The following is a 22813-nucleotide window of genomic DNA, read 5'->3' as shown; positions in this document are numbered from 1 at the left end:
ATCATCTTCTATTGATCACAGTTGATATTCTTCAACATCATTCATTCCTTAGAATCCTTCGACATTCATAAAATCCACGATGACTTCCCAAGTGATCAGGTTTTCATCAATAATTACGACTACATCGCTAGGTTAGGTTACGTTGAGTTAGTGAATATTACTAGAGTTTTTTCCAACACCAAATCGTTATTTCTAACACCTCGACACGTGTTTCGATCACCAAGTGATCATCTTCAAGAGGAAGATAAAACTGGAAACTTCGCGAAACTAAAGCTATTTATGCTATACACTTTCATCTTCCTCTTGAAAATGATCGCTTGGTGATCGAAACACGTGTCGAGGTGTTGAAAATAACGATTTGGTGTTCGGTAAAAACTCCAGTAATATTCATTACTACACCAAAGGTTCCAAACAGTACATCATAAGTAGGTTAGGTTAGGTCTACAGTAAGTGGGTCTATTCGACCTCCACGTTACGGCTCTACCGAACACTAAAAACCTATCTTCCAACAGGTCGAGTCTCTGCATATGATGATTCAAATGACAGTGACCTGTGAGGAGACATCGTATTTCATCCCTACTGTAGTCAAACAACTGTTTGGTAACATGCTTCGCAGAGTGAGCCAATCCTGGAAGATTCTGCCAGAAGTCCATAAATCTTTTTGCTATCCAGGTGTTCAATGTTTGTTTGCCAAAGCCCAAAGCGATGCCAATGATGAAGCTACTTGCAGCACCCTCCTTTGCAAGGGAGTCAGCAGCCTCATTGCCATCCAGGCTAGTATGGCCAGGAATCCAGACCAGAGACAATCTATTAAGTCTTCCAATCGAGGAGAGTCGTTTTTGGTAATTTGTGTATGAGGTTGGATTCTTCCAATCTCTCCGCACACAATTCAATACCATAAATTTCCGTTTGAAATACAGTCGCATAGGTTCCTAGGCAGGTTGATATCTCTATCCTGGGTCTGCGACTGAAAACACCTGCACCAGAACCGGAAGGTGTTTTTAATCCATCTGTGAACGAACAACTATCTGCTCCTGATATTTCCTTCTCCCGGAGAATCTAGTCCTCTCTACTCGGGAACAACACTTTATAAGGCAGTTCGTAGTTGACAGTTGGAGGAATAACGTCCAAGGTCATTTCCAGAATGCTGTGACTTCCAGTGTCAACCAACAGTCTATTGCACTCTGCAATAAATTGATTTGTGCAGTTGGCAATGTGCACAAGTCTATATGCAGGCCATCTAGCCTCTCTCTCCATGGCCGCTGACGGTGTGGTACCGATGGTACCACACATTCATAAAATCCACGATGACTTCCCAAGTGATCAGGTTTTCATCAATAATTACGACTACATTACTAACTACAAAAGGCTTACTATCTCATATTAATATCTTTCGCTTCCATAGAGAGGATAAAAATACCCCTTTTACTTTTTAGGCTTATGTTTTATATACTTCCTGGTGGTGATGTAACTGAAAGACATTTTGGGGTTAGTTATCGTGGACCATATTGATCTGCTGGAAAATTAGTTTAAAGTATGCTACTAAACTACATATTCTTCTGCGAACAAAGTTGCAAATGTTTACTTACGATATTTTTCCATCAAATAGGTTTTTAAGAATTTATCGAACCTATTAGCTGATGTGTAGGCTATCAAGTGGGGTGAAGTGCCTCTCTATTTCCCTCTTTGATATTTTTCTGGTCAAGATTTTGCGATGTAGTCCACAACTGTCTTTGAACATAGGTACAGCTTGGCAAATCTAGCAGTGCCTCTGAATATAGAATGCCCAGTAGATCGGCTGGAGGAGTGAAGAGAAGCTCATCAATATCGAGGAACTCGGGTAGCGAACATCATGTTAGTACATTAAGTGGATAAATGATTTTGTGTGGTGAACTGTGAGTTATTTCTGGTCTTTGAAAATGTCTCTGGACAGTAAACTAAAAAACAAGGTTCACCACTTTCATTCGTAACTATGGTTACTGCAGTTTTATCCTATATTCATTTTTCATGAACAGTATTTATACAGTATGTCCCAATTGAAACAAATCACCATCAATAAGCTATTTGATATTGAGACTAAGAAAATCGTGAAACACGACTACCTCAGTTTTCAAGGGGTCTTTCCTAATGAAAAGAATGAAAAAATATGTTGTACTTCATTGATTGTGTGGACTGATGAACTGTAGTAGCAAGAATACCTCTAATTTATCTCATAATACCAACTTTTTTTCCACTGGGATTGTTTATATCCAATTCTCGCATTTCGCAATAATATGTTGAAATTCTAGAAAGTCTAGTATTTTACAATTGTTCCTATTGTTTCCTTTGGAGATATCAAAGAACATTACCCAAAAGTAATTTCTGTTGCTGAAATGTTTGTTTGTTGATACTTCAATTTATTTTTAATATTATAGGGTCGATGAACAGCAAACAGTACTGGATTTGCGAAGAAATTTTACCGAAAATGGTCTAGCATTTGGAGATAATGATTTCAATTACACAACAAACATCTCCATAATCCTTGAAGAATCCGTCTCTGCAGAGCAACACACCATCAAATTATACTCCATCATGATCGTCGTCTCCACAGTCTTTGCTTTGATCAAAACCTACGCTATATTCGACTTCTGCAGACGAGCATCGATCAACATCCACAAAGCCATGGTTCGTAGTATAATATTCGCCGTTATGTCTTTTTTCGACACCCACTTCATAGGAAACATCCTCAACAGGTTTTCCCAGGACTTGTTGAATATAGACGAGCATTTGTTACACATTCTCAGTGAGTGCGTGAAGGTGGGTAAGGATCTCGAAAAAGCGTGTGATCAAAGTATGAGTACGTTTTTTCCAGGTGACATTCTCCGTTATTGGTATCGTGGTTCTCATAACGATAATCAACAAGTATTTCTTGATTTTCTCTCTGATTTTCTTGCTTATCTTGATATTCTTGAGAAAACTTTATTTACCAACCGGTAGGAGTTTGAAAAGACTGGAAGCAGCAAGTGAGTCGTTGATTATTTCGTTACTCAAAGAAAGTATACTTTCACAGCCATAGATAACTGTGTGAGAGCTATTTTTTGGGTTTTTGGCCGTGGTCTGCAGGTTTTTATGCCTCAATCAGGAGTGATTGAAACGTTGATTCAGAGAGCACGACTCACCTGTGGGTCTTCCTGAGGAGCTCAATCACCTAAAAATACCTTCCAAGGGAATGGGTGCAGCGAAGAAAAATTCGAGTGAGCTATATGACCCAGTAACCCCAGCTAGGCTGGTCAATTGGAAGGAATCCCTTCTCTATGTTGAAAATGTTACAGACTGGGTTGGGATAATCTTAGAGGAACACACGGGGTGAAACCTATATTTAGGCAAACAAAAACTTAGACTGCTAAGGATCCCGGAGAACCTTCAGCAACTCCCGGAGTTGCTCGTAGCTGCAGGTCGGTCTACATTGGAACCACGAAAAGAAGTATAAGTACTCGTCTCTCTGAACACAAGAGAAACTGTCGACTTGGACAAACCAACAAATCAGCTGTAGCCAAACATGGTCTCAACAAAGAAGTGCGGGTCTGGATGGATGAGATGGCATGTTCTGCACACATTAATCGTGTGGAGAAGATTTCAACTTTCAACTCAGGGCAGTCAACCCGGGAGGGGACATGAGGGGGAGCATGAAAGACGAAACGTTAGGCATGAAACCTGCAGACCACTGAAAATAGCTTTCACACATTTTATTTATTGTTCGATTCAATTTTTTTTTTAGCTAGAAGCCCAATGATTGGACATTTGAACGCGTCTCTTGAAGGGTTGACCACTATAAGAGCATACAAGGCCCAGAATATACTGATAGAAGAATTTGATAGATACCAAGATGTGTATACCTCTGCTCATTATACGTCGATGTGTTCGATGAGAGCGTTTGGTTTCGTTATGGATTTCCTGTGCTCAATTTTCATTATTTTGGTGGTTTCCAGATTCCTGTTCATCGATACAGGTATGGAAATGATAATGAGAACGCTTAGATTTAAGTTGATATGAGAGTAATCATGTCTCATTCCCAGTGATACTCAAATTATTTGAGAGACATTTCCGAAATTTATTAATGAAAAGATTTGTGACGCACTGTTTGGAACCTTTGGTGTAGTAATGAATATTACTGGAGTTTTTTCCCAACACCAAACCGTTATTTCAACACCTCGACACGTGTTTCGATCACACAGTGATCATCTCCAAGAGGAATATCAAACTGCTGATCTTCTTCTTGAAGATGATCACTTGGTAATCGAAACACGTGTCGAGTTGTTGAAATAACGGTTTGGTGTTGGGAAAAAACTCCAGTAATATTCTTTAATGAAAAGATTGATATCAATTTGTTTTTGAAATCATTCAATACACTCCAATGAAGAACTGAAATATAAAAAATACAAAGAAACATTCACATCCATTATAACGAATTCAAAGAATATTTTGATGTGAGATTTTCACATGACACCATACAAAACCGCGACATGTATTCTTCTATAATATAATAACATCTTCAGGCGTCACAATACACACAATACATACAATGTTTGTGTGTATTGTGACACCTCAAGACGCTAGTATATATCGAAACGGATGTCGCAGTTTTGTGAACTGTCAAGTGAAAATCTCATACTGGAATGTTTTTATGGATATGAAATTGTGTGTCATTCATAGATTGGTTTTTATGATTATTACCACGGAATTACACAGTAGTGTAATAGCAATATTTTCTAGGTATTTATTTTTAGTTTCTATCAGTTTAGTCCTCAGTCTTTTTTGAGAAACTGGCCACCTAATAGTCTTTGAAAATCAAAATTTTTGGTGGCACTAAGCCTGTCTTACAAGAAAGGGGTTTATTCTTCTCGTTGGAAGATTGCTTGCGTTCAGCCTATTCCCAAAAAGGGCAAGCAAAATCTTCCAAATAACTATAGACCAGTCGTTTTGCCATCAGTGATATCAAAAATCATTAGAAAGCTGTAAACCACCATATTCTCAAATATTTGGAAGGCTCCAACATCTTGAGCGATCATCAATATGGCTCTCGGAAACAAAGTACAACAGGCGACCTTCTATCGAATGTCACCCATATTTGGAGTGAGGCAATTGAGAAACATGGAGAATCAAGAGCTGTTGCGCTTGATATTTCTAAGGCCTTTGACCGTGTGTGGCTTGAGGGTCCGCTGGCCAAACTTCGATGCTATGGCTTGTTGGATCATTTCTGTGTATGGCTCCCCAGCTTCCTGAAAGAACGTTCCCTGCAAGTGGCCGATGGATATCTCTCGAATACTTTCATCATCAACGCTGGTGTTCGTCAGGGATCCATATTGTCTTCAACCTTTTCTTTATTGTATATCAACGACTTATTGGAAAAAAACTAAGAATCCAATATATTGCTTTGCTGACGACAGCACACTTGTCTCGTCATTCTATTTGGACTCCAGGACAACGGCTACGGAGGCACATCTTCACCGGCAACAGGAGGTTGCATATCTTAATGAGGATCTGGATGTGATGTCAAATTGAAGTGAAAGTAACCAGGTTCAACTCAAATCCACAAAAATCCAGGCATCGGTTTTCTCCAAGAAGATAAATGTCCCTGAACCGGATATAATAATGTCAGGTCAGACAATTCCGCTTTCTGCTTCGATAAGTTTGTTGGGGGTTGAAATGGACACCAATATGTCTAGGCACAATCATATCGTGTTCAAGTGACATGGCATATTTAATTCCACCAAGAGCGGTACATATAAGCGACGGACTGTGGCTGCTCATCGTTTTGGGGTTCAACGCAGTTCACCTCGAACTTCACTGTTTAAGAACTCTTCCATCTGGAGAGCGTTCATGTGGAATAAACTTCCTGTGAACGTTTTACCAAATGGATTTAATCTCCACCATTCAAGTCCAATGTAAATCGCTACTTTCGCACAGGCACCGCTCTGAGATCGCCTTGAGGATTTTCGTGTAGTGCTTGTGTTTTGTCCTTAAAAGAAGCCATGATATTATAAAAAAGCCTGATTGATTCAATGAGCATGACATTCATAAACAATTTTTAGTGCCTGAGAAACTCTGTTGAAAATTCATTGTACAGGTATTAGAGAAATATACTCCTGCATTCAGTGTACAGAACAAGTTCAATGTTGTTGACAGATTTGTGTCATCTGTCATACAAGAGAAAACTGTTTGAAGTATTCAGAGATTTCCATATTCTACTCAGTCTTTTTTTTATGATGTATTTTATTCAAGATTCAAGAATTGCATGTACAAAAAAAATATTACAATGTTTTTTTAGAAAATGGGGTTAGATTTGCTCTCTGAGTAAAACATACCTAGGCATAATTGCCTGTGTGTATATTTTATCCATGGCTTCAACAAAAAAAAAACTAATAGTATTGTTCATAAAATTATCTTAAAAATATCAAAAATATTAAAAATATTGAAAATATTAAAAATATTGGCGGGCAAAGATTTACAAGATAAAATAAATATAAATAAGAAAAGTAATCAACTCTTATGTAGAGCATAACTTCAAAACACCTGTGAATTTATTCTGTGCACGTATTTTTCAACAGAATTCTGAAAGATATTCGACGATTTGTAGAGGACATGGATAGCAGCAAATGGTGGGTGTATGATTGGTAGGATTTTTGTTTCTTCATATAGTAATTTTGTGGAATACTGTTTCTTTTTTCTGAATATGATTTTTATAATGGAATCATGTATGATATGTAGAGGACGTAAGTTGTTATCGAAGGCTCCTCCCCATATTATAATACTGTATCTCAGAACGGATTCTACTAGGGAAATATAAAGCATTAGTAGGTTTTTCCGTGAGAGGATATCTCTTAAAGTGTAAAATCTGTGCATTAATGCTCTCAGTCGTTTATTTAACTTTGAGATGTGCTCGGTCCAGCGAATGTGCTGATCCAGAGTCACTGCTAGATATTTTATCGATGATACTCGATCTATTTCTGGGCAGGTACATGTATTTGTGTCCGTGCAAGTTGTTTTGTGAAGGTTTATAGAATAATCTGTAGTGGGTTGTGTATTAACCGTAGGTGTACAAGGTATGAATTTAGGTTTAGAGACGTTTAGAGTGAGTAGATTATGGTCCAGCCAAATTTGCAATTTTTTTAGATCTGCTTCTGCGGCTGATTTTATTTCTTCCCAGCTTGTGTCTGTGAATATCAGAACTGTGTCATCAGCATAGCATATTATGTTGGACGACAAGTCTCGTATTTGAAATATATTATTCATATAAATCAAAAGAAGAAGTGGCCCCAGAATAGTCCCTTGTGGTACACCCATTTTGACAGTCAATTCTGAGATCACTTCTCTTTCAATCTTTGCTATTTGTGTTCTGTGTTGTGTTCAAATAGTTTAGTCTTCATTCAATTCAGTTCATGCTTTTACATCATCAATTACCCCCTAAGAAATATACGCCTTGAAAATGTTATTCAATAATAGTGAAACGTTGGGTTTCTATAGGGTCTTTCATTAAGCGCTCTCTATCTGCAAGTTCAAATGAAACAAAGTGTATGTGAGATATCATAGATGTTTTTCATTGGTTTGAAAAATCCATTGATGTTATGAACGGAATATAATATCGTTCAAATATTCGCCACGGCTTCTCTGGCTGGAGCGCATCCGAAACGTCCAATTTTCCATGACTGGCGCATGTTGATACCAAGAATGATAACTTCGAAACTCATTGAGACTTGATAAAACTATCTCAAAAATATTTGTGGTCCTTGTTAGGGAGCAAAGTGGATTCAGATAAGATTTATTTCTTCACTTTATCTCTTTGGTGATTCGACAGAACAGACTATACCAGGTGTCCCACATTTTATGTGACAGGCAATATCTGGTTTGTTGAAGGAGATACACAAAAATGTTTCATACAAAAGTTTTAGGAGTTCATGAGTGCTACATTTTGATATAATTTTAAAATATACAGGGTGTTTGGTGTAGGTGCTACAGACCAAAATTCCATTTTTTTGAATAGAACGCCCTGTATATCATTTCATATTCAGATGCTACGGTAAATTCTGATATCATTTCATGTTTGGTTTTTGAAATTCGGTTACGGCGTTGTTGAGTTATTGCACTTTTCCTTAAATATAAAGTTTCAAAAAAACTTATTTACTTGTACACGAATCCAGTCTATATCTTTTATTAAATTCAACTAGACTACTACCGAATACAAACCATTATTCTCACCTCTACGATACGATATCCATATCAGTTGAATATAATATTGAAATTTTTGAGAATGTGACTAACTTGAGGGTGAATTGCTTTATATTGCACAATTTCATCAAGTAGCTTATGCTTGTTGATGCCATAGTAACAAATGTTGTTGAATTGTATCTACTTGTCAGTTCGATTCAGTGATTCTTTGCAAAACAGTAACTGTGTTCTTTGTGCGAAAACTCCAGTATGCCTTTCGTGTTTAGTCCAAGTGATTGCATTGATATGTTATTAATTTTTGGGGAATGTCAGAAAAACTGCCGTCAAGCACAACGTCTATACCAAGAACGTTTTCCAGACAGACCCATTCCGTCACAAATGACTTTTTCGAGAGTTGTAGAAAAATTGCGAACTGGGTCATTTCCTTTACTATAAAGCATCGTCATCATACGAGATCTGTTAGAACTGAAGATTTAGAGATCAATGTGTTGGCTTATATTATTATTCATCCACATGTTTCTATCCGTACTCTTGCAGAAGAAGTCGGTGTGAGTAAATCTAATGTACAGAGAATTCTGAAAGAAAATAAATACCACCCATTCAAAATTCAGTTGGTACAAGGTTTGAAACCCACGGACTTTGAACGACGACTTGAATTCATTGCTTGTATTCAGGTAATATTACATGAAAGTCCTAACATATTCAGTCAAATTTTGTGGAGCGATGAATCGCGATTCCACAATAATGGAGTTGTGAATCGACATAACAGTCACTATTGGTCTCAAGAAAATCCCCACTGGGTCCGCGAAAGTAATTTTCAAACTACTTGGGGTATTAATGTATGGTGTGGATTGTTCAATGGCCGCATCATAGGACCTTACTTTTTCAATGAAAATCTCAATGGATTGCGATATTTACATTTTCTAGAAAATGATTTGATCCAGTTGATGGAAGATATTCCCATAGCAGAACGACAGGGAATTTGGTGGCAACAAGATGGTGCTCCTCCTCACAATTAACAGGTTGTTACTGAATATCTGGATAGAACGTACCCAAATAGATGGATTGGTAATAAGGGTCCAATTTGGTGGCCGGCTCGTTCCCCAGATTTATCACCGCTTGATTTTTTCCTATGGGGTTATTTGAAAGATATTGTTTTCACTACTCCCCCTTTGAATGTGGATGATCTGAAAATGAAAATTCGACTAGCGTGCAGTGATATTACGCCTGATATTATAAGAGCGACTTGTACGAGAGAAGTGATTCGACGTTTCGAAGCCTGTATAATATCTAATGGGCATCACTTTGAACAATTTTTATGACTTATTTCTAGGTACCTACCATTCTTATGAAATGATTTATCAAGTTATATTATTTACATTGTTATTAATTAAAGATTTGTTTTCGAATACACCTCTTTCAATTTCGCAATTGTTTCATATTCAAAATGATTCCTGACTGAATTCCACAACTCAAAATTGAAACCATTACTTCGAACACCCAAAATTTTGACTAATTTTCATGTGATCTGATGCAGAGAGAATAATTGTATGAGATATTTTTAAAAATAATAGTCGTTCTCAAGACTTTACATTTCAAGCAATAACTCAACAACGCCGTAACCGAATTTCAAAAACCAAACATGAAATGATATCAGAATTTAACGTAGCATCTGAATATGTAATGATATACAGGGCGTTCTATTTTAAAAAATGGAATTTTGGTCTGTAGCACCTACACCAAAAACCCTGTATATTTGAAAATTATATGAAAATATAGCTCTCATGAACTCCTAAAACTTTTGTATGAAACATTTTTGTGTATCTCCTTCAACAAACCAGATATTGCCTGTCACATAAAATGTGGATCACCCGGTATATAGGACAACCAATGAACAAATTTTCACAAGCTATTCTACTTACATGATTTCTACATTCAGTCTTTTTTGCAGATTCCAGCGCTGGTGACGTTGGTTTGGTATTATCGCAGATCTTCATGTTAGCCGGCACGGTACAATGGGGTGTTCGAACTTGGGCCTATCTTGAAAACCTAATGACCTCCGTGGAAAGAGTCTTAGAATACACGGAAATCCCATCAGAGAATTTAGATGGCCCAGAAGTCAAAAACTGGCCTAGTAAAGGGGCTATAAGTTACCGAAACGTATCGCTCACTTATAACAATGTAGAAACTGTATTGAAGAATTTGAACTTTGAAGTGGAACCCCAACAGAAAATCGGTATTGTCGGTAGAACAGGTGCAGGAAAATCTTCCATCATCTCATCAATTTTCCGCCTATATGATGTCAAGGGTGATATAGTGGTGGACAACGTGAACATCACCACCTTATCCATAAAGTTCCTGAGGCGTAAGCTAGCCATTATCCCTCAAGAACCAGTTTTATTTTCTGGTACAGTCCGTTCCAATCTCGATCCGTACCAAGAATTTGAAGACACCGATTTATGGAACGTTCTCGAACAAGTGAACATCAAAGACTACATCCCGAGCTTGAATCTAATAGTTTCAAGTAGTGGTTCAGGCTTCAGTTCTGGCCAGAAGCAACTCATTTGTTTAGCCAGAGCAATCTTACGCAAATCCAAAGTAGTAATTCTGGATGAAGCCTCTGCTAATATGGACCCAGAGACGGATGCTTTATTGCACGAGACCATAAGGAAAAATTTCAGCGGGTGTACGGTAATATCCATCGCACACAGGCTCCATTCTGTTCTGGAGTGCGATAAGGTCATGGTTTTGAATAGAGGAGAAATAAACGAATTTGATGATCCTATCAGACTATTGCAAAACAAAGAGGGAATGTTTTATAAGATGGTGAGTCAAGCTGGCTTGCTCGCTAAACAAAAACAGTAATTATTTTTCCTACTTTGCATTGTGAGAATAAATTATTTTGACACAGTATTGTTTTTTATTCAAACAAGTGAAATAAGACAACCATAGTTTCCAAAAGAGGTGAGTAATGACAAATTTTATAACAGCAAATGAGAGTGAGGCAAGAGAAGATGGTGAAGAAAATCTTCCAGGAACACTCTCTATCATTCATTAATATACAAAAAACCTTCAACCCTGTTACTATGTTTCTAAAGTCCAAGTATGTTTGGCCGCTGAACTGCACAACAACTATTATTCATCTCTTCAGAATCTTCTGGAAACGTACGTGGTAATCTCAGGGTGTTATTGAATTTCCTCCCATCTTTCCATGACACCTTTTTCAATATTTTTGTTTGCTGTACTAATTTGAACAAGTTCTTTGTTGGATTGTGGCCAAATTAAGTTAGTTTCAGCCGGCCGGGGATTTCAGTGTCACTATATGTATTCGGCCGTCGAGTTTTGGAATTTCACCCTGATATTTCTCTGTCGCGAGTAGCTAGCTTCTTCAGATTTTCATTCATCTTGAATATATCTCCGATAACTGGGTATTACGACTGCTTAAAGCATATATACGTTGATTCAGATAATTAGGTGTGTTACTTACTGTCCTGGGATAGGTATATTGTCAATAACATTCGTTGACCCTTTTCTTCCTGAGTCATGATGTTTATTGTTCTTGAACTTCTCAGAATGGGATTGCATATTCGGTTGAAGTCACAGCTTTTTCTTTTCTGTTGAAATTATCCGCATGTATGTGGATCTCAACTGCACGGTATGCGATAAACCTCTGCTGCTGATAGTGGATCCCTTTTGATTTTAGCCGACCTGGGCTTTTGTTGTAACTTCTTGGTGGATTTGAAAACCGTTTTAATGTTGTTTTACTCCAAAAGTTTTCCAATTCCGGCTGTGGCCCTGATGATATATGGTAGATACCCACATGCAACCATCTGAGCCTCCTCTGCGTTTCCAACCCTGGAAATCTTCAGCTTCATGACCTTGTTGATCTGGGATACAGTGTATCCATTCGATCTCAACATCACTTGATGATGATCACTTGTATGAACCTCAAACTCGCCTGTCGCAATGAAGTGCCTCTCATTATAAGACATAACAAATCCCTATTGTTTTTTGAGATAGGACTTGTAGGTAGACTTGTATTTATTGTGAGCCGTTTTCTGTTCTGTTTAAGCTCCTCACCGATCCAGTCTCAGACGGTCCTACCAATGCTTCTGGTACTTCCGCTGCTGGTTCCAAGTACTTGGTGTACTTCGAAGTCATGTGGTCATTAAACGTATTCAGTCGTCTCAAGAAATACGTGAAACAGGCAATAATCGAAAGTGTCCAGAAACAGTAACAATTTTTCTTCAGAATTCTGTTTCTTCATCATATTTGAAATCAGAATGAATATCATTATTTGAACAATATGCTTAATATTCATTAGAAAAATACAGTTTTGTATATTTTCATTGCAAAAATCAAATATTTAGATAGACACTGTGATACTAACGTTGAAGTTCAAATTGGAAGGGTTATTTGGGAGTTTCTAGCTTTCTACTTTTCCACATTTTTAGAAAGTAACGTGGGAAACTTTTTAAGAAAGCATTTTTTTTCAAGATAAATTGTTTACAAAGATGTTTTTTCCCAACACTAAACAGTTAGAAGAAGATCAAACTGTTTGATCTTCCTATTGAAGATGATCACTTGGTGATCGAAACACGTGCAGAGCTGTGACAAAATAATAGTTTGGTGTCCGGAAAAAAGTCCAGTATGATTCAGAATGTATGATAAAGATTGATATTTCTTTTGCACTATAGACTCAAATATGATTGAGAGTTTACATAAAGCTTCGATGACTCAGTGATCTGTCAGTTGAATGTCATGTGATTGAGCAGATGACGCTGGGATAAGGTAATGAGAAAAAATTGAAATTATTTTTTTCTTCAATACCATATGAGAATATACCTCCTTTAATGCTACAGTGTGAATATGAATTAAAAAATATCTGCTAACTGGTCATACAAATGGTTAAAGTTGTAATGGAAAAGCAGTTTTTCGTTAATCACTGAGAAGATATATCGTCGTTTTCATCGACCTACTTCAGGTATTTTCACTTTCTACAACCTGAAAAATATGAAAATTGCAATGGTGAATTTCATACAGGTTGAGGAAAGTGAAAAAATTACAAAAAAGGCGATAGAAAATTCATTTTCCTCAACAAAAATTTCTTTCGTACAATATATTGTCGGTTATTATCAACTTTGTGATCTCGTGAGTTTTTACTGTATCGTGTCTAGTGTTTGAGGGAAAAGTAAGAAGTTATCTGTACGCCCATGAGCCATGAAACAGTAATATAAACATACCTCTACGGCAATTACATGAAAACTAAAAGTGAAGCTGGAAAACCCCCACGCCAAAGCGAATCTCCTAGATCTTTCAGGTTTTTGCAAAAAGTACTCTTTTTGTGTTGCGATGACTCTGATTGTTTGTCGGATAGATGGATGATTGAGTACTTCTAGTAGTACTTGTTCACAAAAATTTTTGTTCATAGGATGAAAAAGCAGCAGAGATCATTAAATTTTTATTTTTATCTGGGTAGATGTCACATTTGCTGTAAAATCATTTAAGGGGTTATATACTACCTCTTCAAATAAATATGAACAACGCTATTGCTTTCTGCTATTGCTATTGGCAATACTGCAAAAGCAAATAGAAATTACTCAAAACAAAATCAACAGCCAGATTCTATCAAAAAAACATTCATGCATGCTAGACTTTCCAAAACTGGATTTTCAACTGTACATGCTGAAAGTTCTGGGCAGACTAAAAACAATCACAACACAGAAGAGGCAGTTATTTAAGAAGCTGAAAACGATCCTTCCACTCAAAAATTATCTCTATCTACAATGAGTCCATGAACTGGTTTCAAGCGCTGAAACTAAGTGATTGGATTTTTGTCAGACTATTGCAAACAATCTCAACTTCACGTCTGATGTTTTGTTCACGTTAGAAACTTCTTCAGTAATGACTTTTGAGCTCATGAGAAGCTTCATGCTATTATAGAAATTGGAGAAGCAAAGAAAAGGGAAGTTTTTTTAGATAATTGTTTCGTGGCATTTTCTTTCTCAAAAACTAAGCGTGATACAACAAATATTCACCAAACCAGGAAGTTTTAATCATACGATTGTTCAATCCAATTGATATCCAATTCGAAAAAAACTAGTGGTAGACAATGATTTCCACCATAAATATCATCACTAAAAATGATACGGCTATACAACATATTACCTGCTGATATAATTATCTACCAAACTATGCATATACTAGCTAAAATCCTGCCTAATAGGAAATTGCTTCTATAACCTTGAAGACAAATCTATTCATTGTGCCTTTTGTGTATGTTTTGATGACACTTATCCACTTACCTTTATAATGGCTTTTAGTTAAAGAATAAATGAAATGGAGTGAAATGAAAATCTAATAACATCAAAAGAAACATTAACATAAACTGCACCTTACAATTTGATGAAATCACTATGGATCTTCATTCAAAGTTTGATCAGAATCGGCAAAATATTTCCTGAACAATTGATGCAAAACTGTTTTTTCATTACAACTTTAATAATTATTCGAAACACGAAGCGATTTCGGACATATATTTCTTTCATAAAATATAACAAGGAATCACCCCCCAAATTCAAAGTCATCATTTGAATAACACTCTATATAGTTTTACCAAAAAAGTACTTTCAGAAAACCATGCAATTCGCTTTCGTGAATTGAGAGTGTTTTCAAATTAGGCGCAGTATTTACATATTTACGCAGGTTAGTTTAGGTTAAGTTAGGTTATGTTAGTTACGCTACGCCCAACGATCAATACCGTATATTGCTAAGGAGACTGATGTGATAACTGATATCTTGGACCTTCCGAATTACTTTTTAGTATTCAGTGCATTAACTACATAATTTTTTTTCAATAAAACCGTATAACATAAAACGTTTCTTTTCACTCATTTTATATGCTCGTTGAAATCCCTGATCAACTCTTTCAGGAACATATGATTTGAAACGCGTTTCTATTACTAATTAATTCAACAAAACCGTTATTTTAACACCTCGACACGTGTTTCGATCACCAAGTGATCATCTTCAAGAGGAAGATGAAACTGTTTGATCTTCCTCTTGATGATGATTACTTGATGATCGAAACACGTGTCGAGGTGTTAAAATAACGTTTTGGTGTTGGGAAAAAACTCCAGAAATATTCCAAATCTTCCAAGGTTCATTTCCCCTACACGAAAAAGTAGATAAACATGTAATTTATTTTTCTTTAATCGAATATTGTCGGTAGCAATAAATATAAAAACGAAGGGTCACACATACGTTGTATCCACATTCCAGTCCAGTGCCACTAATCAGGTGGCCAAAATATCAAAAATATAGATAAAAGCATTCAGTTATTCTTCATATTAAGTTTCCAATATCGATGATCTCCGTTTCAGATATACTGGGGGTATATTCAGGAAAGCATATAAGAAAAACGACCTTGACGCTGAAGACATTTATGAAGTGTTGGAAAGGTGCAACTCGAAAAAATGTGGAGACAAACTGGAAAAACTGTGGATTTCTGGAGCTACCAGAAACAAACCTCCTTCAGTTTACGAACTTATCTGGCAAGGATACGGTAGAAAATATCTGCTCTGGGGATGCGCCGAAATGACTTGGGTGATTTTCAAAATGTACGTAGTCAAAGATGAATATTATTATCCAAGATTCATTCTGGTAGTTTGTATATAATCAACATATCTCTTATTATTCAACCTATTCATTTATTATCTTAATAATCTAGCATTCTCAGATTTTCTGATCCCCTTTACTCGTTCCTAAATTACTAAATTTCTCCTCTGTTTTGACATTATTTCTGCTTCAACTAAGTCATTGGAATATTTGGTTCCCCTACATTTTAGTATCAATTATTGTAACATCAATAATTTTCATTTCATCCACTCAAAGATTTTAAATCTCATCACACATTCGTAACATGCACCACGAAACATCTCAACCGCTTTCCAAACACATTATATTATTAATTTCAGCATTATGGAGCCAGACTCCGTCAGTAAACTAGTTTCTTACTTCAACCCTGGCCAAACAGAACTAACTAAATTTGATGCCTACTACTATGCAGCTCTGATTTTGTTCCTAAATATAGCCAACTCAATTTTCTACCACAATTACGACCTGATTCTACTCCTGATTGGATTCGAGATGAAAGCAGCTTTCTCCTCTCTGCTATATCGAAAGTCTTTGAAACTGACTCCTGAGTCGTTAGCAGAAGTAACAGTGGGAAATCTCATGACACTGATCACGAAAGATGTTCACATGTTTGCCACGCAGATGCTGTTTGTCGTGAATGACATTCTTGTTGGTACTGTTCAAACTTGCATTGCTTGTTATCTGCTCTACTCTAAAATTGGGTACTTATCATTTATTGGAACTGGTGTTTTCCTCAGTGCTATACCATTACAAGGTATGTTGTATTTCTATATATGCTGTATGATGCTGTTGTTGTATAAACCAACAATCGACTGGACTTTGGAGGTTCATAATCTACTGTGAATAATATTGAATTTACTTAGGTAACTGAAAAGTTTAGACAAATTTTTTAAACGGTACCCAAAAGACATAATCTCAGACGTTAGATATGAAATATGACTGAATTGGAAAAGACTCTGGAAATAATTGTCATTCAAATCGAAAAATTATTATACACTAATCCACCCCACTCTCTCTGAAAGTATCCACCACATAGACAACTTCAACTTTTCAAGATTCTACGCCACTACCATTACACGAATGAAAATGAACCATGGTAAATTTCCTGTTGATTTGGCAAAAATAGGCTTTGATGTGAACCCCTTGTGCTCTTGTGGCAATTTTTCTTTAGCGGACATAAATCACCTCCTATTCAAATATCCCAACTTCGAAATGTACCGTCCTGATTTCCTGAATAATTTGCTTTCCTCGACCATTTCATTGCCAACCAATAAAACAGTCCTTTAAGGTATCTGTAGAGTAGGGAGGATGAGTGTAGGCCCACAGCACTTACGCCACGTGTGACCCATTGTACATCCTCTCAAGGAGTTGTCCTCCTAGGTCATCATCCATCCTGTTCTTCCCAGGAAGGTGTAGGCCAGGACTCGCCAAACACACACTCTCTTATTGACGATAACTCAGGGCACTCGTATAGGACATGCCTGACAGTCTCATCTTTCTGTTCACACATCCTGCATGAAGGTGTGTCCACTAGCCCCGTATCATGGAGGTATTTCCTTAGTTGACAGCGGCCAGTCAGAAATTCTACTGTTGAGCGTAGTTTTTCCCTGGTCATCGCAAGATATTCCTTCGGCGCCAGCTTCCCAGGATCGCCCAAGGTGATTACCGCAACCTCCTTAACGTACAGGTCCAGAGGGGTCAGATCCATTGCCACGGTTGGTGTTGTTCTCATGGCTCCTTTGATGTTCAAACAAGCCAGTCGCTGTATTTGATATAATTTTTGGATGGCCGTTGCTTGTAGAACTTTCGGTCCCCATGGAATGGCTCCGTACGTTAACATAGGTATTATTACAGTGTAGATCCAGGTGACCACACGGGGTGAAAGACCCCATGCGCGTCCCACTGCCCTCCGACATTGCTCATAAGCCACATATGTTCTTTTTGCTCTACTATGTAGGTGAGAGTTCCATGTTAGCTTCCTGTCGAGGATAGTACCAAGGTATTTTACTTCTTCAGAGAAGTTTACTTTGCTTTTGAAGATTTCGGTAAGTTTCAAGCCCGATAAACTTCTTTTCCTGGTGAAAAGGACCATCTCAGTTTTCTTTGGGATTGATCGACAGTGAGTGTTCCTTACGCCATGTGTCTATTAATTTGAGCCCATCCTGCGCTCTATCGCACAGTGTGTTCACTACAAGATAATTATGTCATCTGCATATGCAATTATGCAGAATCCACTATCGTTGAGGTGATTAATCAGGGTATCCAGAACTATGTTCCAGTGGAGGGGTGAACATACCTTTAAGATATATTCAATGAAAAATATACAATATAATTCTAACATTCATGATTGAATATAAAGTCTAATATATAAAATTTCCGTGTCACAGTGTTAGTTGCCATACTCTTGGCCGATTTTCATGAAATTTTATAGTATATTCTGTAAATTTGAGAATGGGTTTCGATCTGTTTTTCATACCCCTATGTGATTAGGGTGTTCCACCCCCAACATTCTTTTGACAATTTATTTTTATTTTTTTATGATGTGGCATTAAAAAATACATACAACCTCCAATTTTCACTCTTCTGTCACCAACCCCTATTTTTTAATAGCCGTTTCAGTAATTCAATCATAAATAAGTTATTCCTGCCAGGTGTCTAGCGGTGTCACTTCTCACTCAGTAAACAGCAAGGAGTAGGGATGAGGACGATGCCGGTCTCTCTAACACAATGAGCCTTCTGTCACTGCCTACACAGTTTTCAGCCACTATTATTGTTCATCCATCAATCGTAGATATACTTTGCGATGCCACCGAAGTTGTGAAATATCCATCAGAGTTTCTCAACTCATCAGATTCGCCAGGCATGCCACCGCATAATTGGCAACTGAAGGTTGGATCTCCTCGTAACTTGAATCCACGACGGCTGTGCAACGGCACACCATTAGTCATTAAAAATAATTAAAAACTTTGTTGAAGCCAGCTTTTCAAATAGCAAGTTTGGAATTGAAAATATATTAATACCACCAATTATTGAGCCCCAAGACCAAATGACGTCCGTTTGCGACTTGGATTTAAACACACGTGGACAAATATACGTGGCATTAAGGGATCAATTGATATTATTTGCGAGTGTTATTGTTCTGATAGGAATAATGTATGTGGCAAAACAACGTTTGCCGGGTCAGCTAGTGTCAATATAAAATATAGTGACTCGATTTTTTTCAAAATTTCTGAGGCGATTTGATGCCGAGGAAGGGAATTAATTTGAAGAAACGAGTACGTTTAGATGACCATGATTCACAAGTGAGTTTTAGTTTTCTATAACAGTATTCTAAGCATAATAATTAATGGGATATTTATTAAACGATCTCTTAAATACCTAGGAGTGAACCTAGATAGTCAAGACAACGAGAATGTACTATGTATCAGATGTATCAGAAATTTGCCCATTTCAGTATCAGATGTCTTTTACTTTTTAGTATATATTGGAAAATATATCACTAAGCTGAGACTGGAAACTGGAGAAAAAACTGACGAAAGACTACAAGTAACTCAAGAAGTACTTTCTACCATAAAAACTATTAAAATGTATACGTGGGAACAATATTTCAAAGAGAAAATCAATCAAGCACGACGGTGAGTAGTAAATTTCTAAATTTCCTAGCGAATATTAGCGAATATCAGCGAATATTAGAAATAGAACATTCATAACCTACTTTTTTCAACTTCGAAGGATTTCTGTCACTGAATAGCACGTTTCCTGATTTTGCTCATCCTTGAAAACGTGAATCAATATAAATCATCTGAAGGAACAATTCGTTCAGGCCGGTCTTTACTTAGCTACACACTAGGTTGATGGACTGACACGTATCAGTCTTCAGCTATGCCCACTGACTATTATGTGAAATATATTGCAACAAATTAAAGATATAATTGTGTTAAACAAATTCATTCCCAACAATATTTCACTATCACGAACTAATTCATTTACAACATTTAGCACTAACTCTTAATTTATTTCCTCTATTTGAATTCCTTGTTCAACCGCTCGATTCACTTTCTGAACTCGACTGCCCTCTCTAGACAAGAAGCCGGCCTTATATATCGGTAACGTTCGTTCTAGAATTCTAAAGTCGTTTCGGTACTCAACTAGAGTTTACTCAGCGGTTGCCGACTGCATTCCTTTTGCGGTGATGTCATCTGTTTGTTCGCTGGCCGACATATCGATCAGAGGCGGCTTCAGATTCATTACAATATTTCCTCATACGAGAATTTGGGCCATCCGGGTATACGGTGGGTTGGTACCTTGTCAACGGGCAGATGGGGCGATGACGGTTATGTTGCTTATCGTTCGCTTCAGTTTTGTTCGAGGAATGATACTCTGATTATAAAAAATCATCGACTTCGTGTTAATTATGAACACTACCTTGCACTGATGAGAGGCCAAATATCCCAAAACTGGTCTGCAAGTGTGCCCGTTCCAATAATTGTAAATCGATTTCGGCTGTAGCCTCGCCAAAAGCATATGCAGGATATTTTCTGTGGAGAATCCTGCACTGACACCTGTCGGAAATAGTTCACAATGCCCTTCGTAGAACTAGCCAGGGGAGTAGTTGTTTTCTGATAGATATCAGTACATTAATCTACTGTGTACGTCTGAGTTTCTCTGAACACTCTTCAAATAATCACCATTTTTTTTTTATAAACTTATCAACGTCAATGTTTGTTCCAGCAAGGAAATGAGAAAAACTCTACTAGGATTCTTTTTGAAATACCTTCTAATCGTTATTGGAATTCTGGTTTCCAAGCTTGGATTCTACCTGCTTCTGATGTCCTACATTTGGATGGGTTATCCAACTGACGCAACAATTGTTTTTTATATTCTGTCCAATTTCAACTCATTGAAACACTTTCTTGGGTATCTATTGCCGGTGAGTGTTGGAGTCGTAGCACAGGCCATTTCGTCTTTAACCAGAATCGACAAAGTCATACAATTGGCAGAATATCCTGACAGAACTGTCACAGTCCAATCTTCAGTTTCAGCATCTCCGCTGGTAGAACTGAAGCAGGCATTTGTTAGAATTGGGCAGAAGGAAATTTTGAGCAATATCACCTTCAATGCTACATCAGGATTAACAGTTGTAACTGGAGCTCTTGGTTCTGGCAAGAGCTCCCTGCTTAAAGCCATTTTGAGAGATTACCCATTGACGAATGGCAAATTGTTCACCAGGGGTCTTATTTCCTATGCATCTCAGGATCCATGGCTATTTCCATCCACTATTAGGCAGAATATCATCTTTGGACAACAGTTCAATAAGGACAGGTGAGTTGAGTGTTGGGGGTTATAAAACCAAAAGGGTTAACGTGTTTATAATGAGGTTGGTGAGGTTTTTTTTTGGAATGCAACATATATAAATTACAGTTTTCGGTACCTTGCTACTTTATAAGTGAAGTTGAACTTTAGTTTTTCGCACGAATATTAAAAAAACTAACGTTAACTGATACATTGGAAAAATATTCTTCTCGTACCTGTTCTGTTATATTTATTTCAGATATCAAGACGTAATAAGAGTTTGCGCTTTGAGTTACGACTTCAGTTTATTCGACAAAGGAGATGAAACCATTGTTTGCGATAGAGGGATGAATCTTAGCAAAGGACAACAAGCAAGAGTCAACCTAGCCAGAGCGGTTTATAAAGACAGTGAGATTTATCTACTCGACGATTCTTTGTCAGCTCTAGACCCTCATGTGCGTGACTACATCTTCAAAGAATGCGTCGTGAAATATTTGAAAGATAAAACTTGCATCCTTGTTAGTCAGACAATTGACCATATACAAAGAAGTAATAATGTAATTGTTATGGAAAAGGGTTCGATAAAGGAAATCGGGGAAGACTGTGGAAATCGTATTCATGGAATCCACAAAGCAGCTTCAAATATTGACTTGGAAAATGACTCTAACGATGATGATACAGATAAAAAGATTGTAGAAACAGATGTCACAACGAGAGAAATCTATAGCGAATTCAAGAAGAAAGGAAAAGTAGATATCATGGTTTATAAGAAATATATTGTGTTTGGAGGAGGAGTTTTACTTCTATTATTGAATGTAATTTTAGTGGGATTAGCCCAAGGTTCAGAAAGTTATTCTGACAAATTACTCACTAAGTGGTAAGTGGTCATGTGAGATCCAGATTTCGATAGTTTTTGAGATATTTTAAATTATTTGTTTTCTCAAAAGGATATCATCTTTCATCTTTTTCCCCTTTCAATTTGAACAAGATTCATATGGCTGGGATTGAATCTATTACAAGTCAAAATATCTCAAATGCATATATATTACTCCAACTGATTTCATTTTTTGAAACTAGTTAACCTAACCTAACCTTACCCCCAACCCAGACAAACCTAACCTAATCTTACATAACCTTACCTATCCTAACCTAACCTAAGCTAACTCAACCAACGGATCATTTATTAAACTCATTGGGAATTCGAATATGTTTCACCCACTGCACTAATCTCTTGGAATTCATAGGGTTGACGAAAAACAACACGTCCTCGACATGAAAGCTGCACCATCACTAAACAATAGTGCCACATTCAGTTTCATCGATTATATAAAAGAACTGAAGGATGCTGAATCACAAGAGCAAAGCACTTTCAATATCTATACTATCATGATGATTGCCTCAACGATACTGGCGCTTACAAAAACCTACGTCTTGTTGGATTTCTGCAGAAGAGCTTCTGTCAACATACATAAAGCGATGGTAGAAAATGTTGTTAGTGCACTGATGTCATTTTTCGATTCTCACTTCATTGGAAACATTCTCAATAGATTCTCTAGAGATCTACTCAATATTGACGAGCCACTACCATTTGCCTTAACTGGATGTTTCGCGGTAAGTATGAGTTGTTCTTGAATATTTGCTTCAATTGATATACGTTACA

The 22813-nt window shown here is 37.0% G+C and overlaps 1 protein-coding gene across 6 annotated transcripts in view; it reads left to right on the top strand.

Annotated features, from left to right (window-relative positions):
- The window catches only part of LOC111502768 (probable multidrug resistance-associated protein lethal(2)03659), a 47373-nt gene that overhangs the window by 19537 nt on the left and 5023 nt on the right, over nt 1-22813 (top strand). For 4 of the 6 annotated variants that reach the window (XM_074174843.1, XM_074174840.1, XM_074174842.1 and 1 more), the window contains exons 8-11: nt 2415-2796; nt 2852-3002; nt 3758-3988; nt 10157-11115. In XM_074174843.1, coding sequence (XP_074030944.1) covers nt 2415-2796; nt 2852-3002; nt 3758-3988; nt 10157-11070 — 1678 coding nt within the window. In that variant the 3' untranslated portion in view covers nt 11071-11115. Of the gene's footprint in view, nt 1-2414; nt 2797-2851; nt 3003-3757; nt 3989-10156; nt 11116-15587; nt 15825-16181; nt 16616-19339; nt 19497-20592; nt 21184-21412; nt 22031-22397; nt 22765-22813 lie in introns of those variants that run through there. The other 2 variants (XM_074174844.1, XM_074174845.1) reach the window with 2 other exon arrangements.

This window comes from Leptinotarsa decemlineata, unplaced genomic scaffold (assembly GCF_025532065.1).
Source record: "Leptinotarsa decemlineata unplaced genomic scaffold, Ldec_3_MD MMD2_tig00000882_RagTag_RagTag, whole genome shotgun sequence".
Classification (NCBI taxonomy): Eukaryota; Metazoa; Arthropoda; class Insecta; order Coleoptera; family Chrysomelidae; genus Leptinotarsa; species Leptinotarsa decemlineata.
The sequence above is the reverse complement of the archived record's forward strand: the minus strand, read 5'-3'. Positions and strand labels throughout refer to the sequence as shown.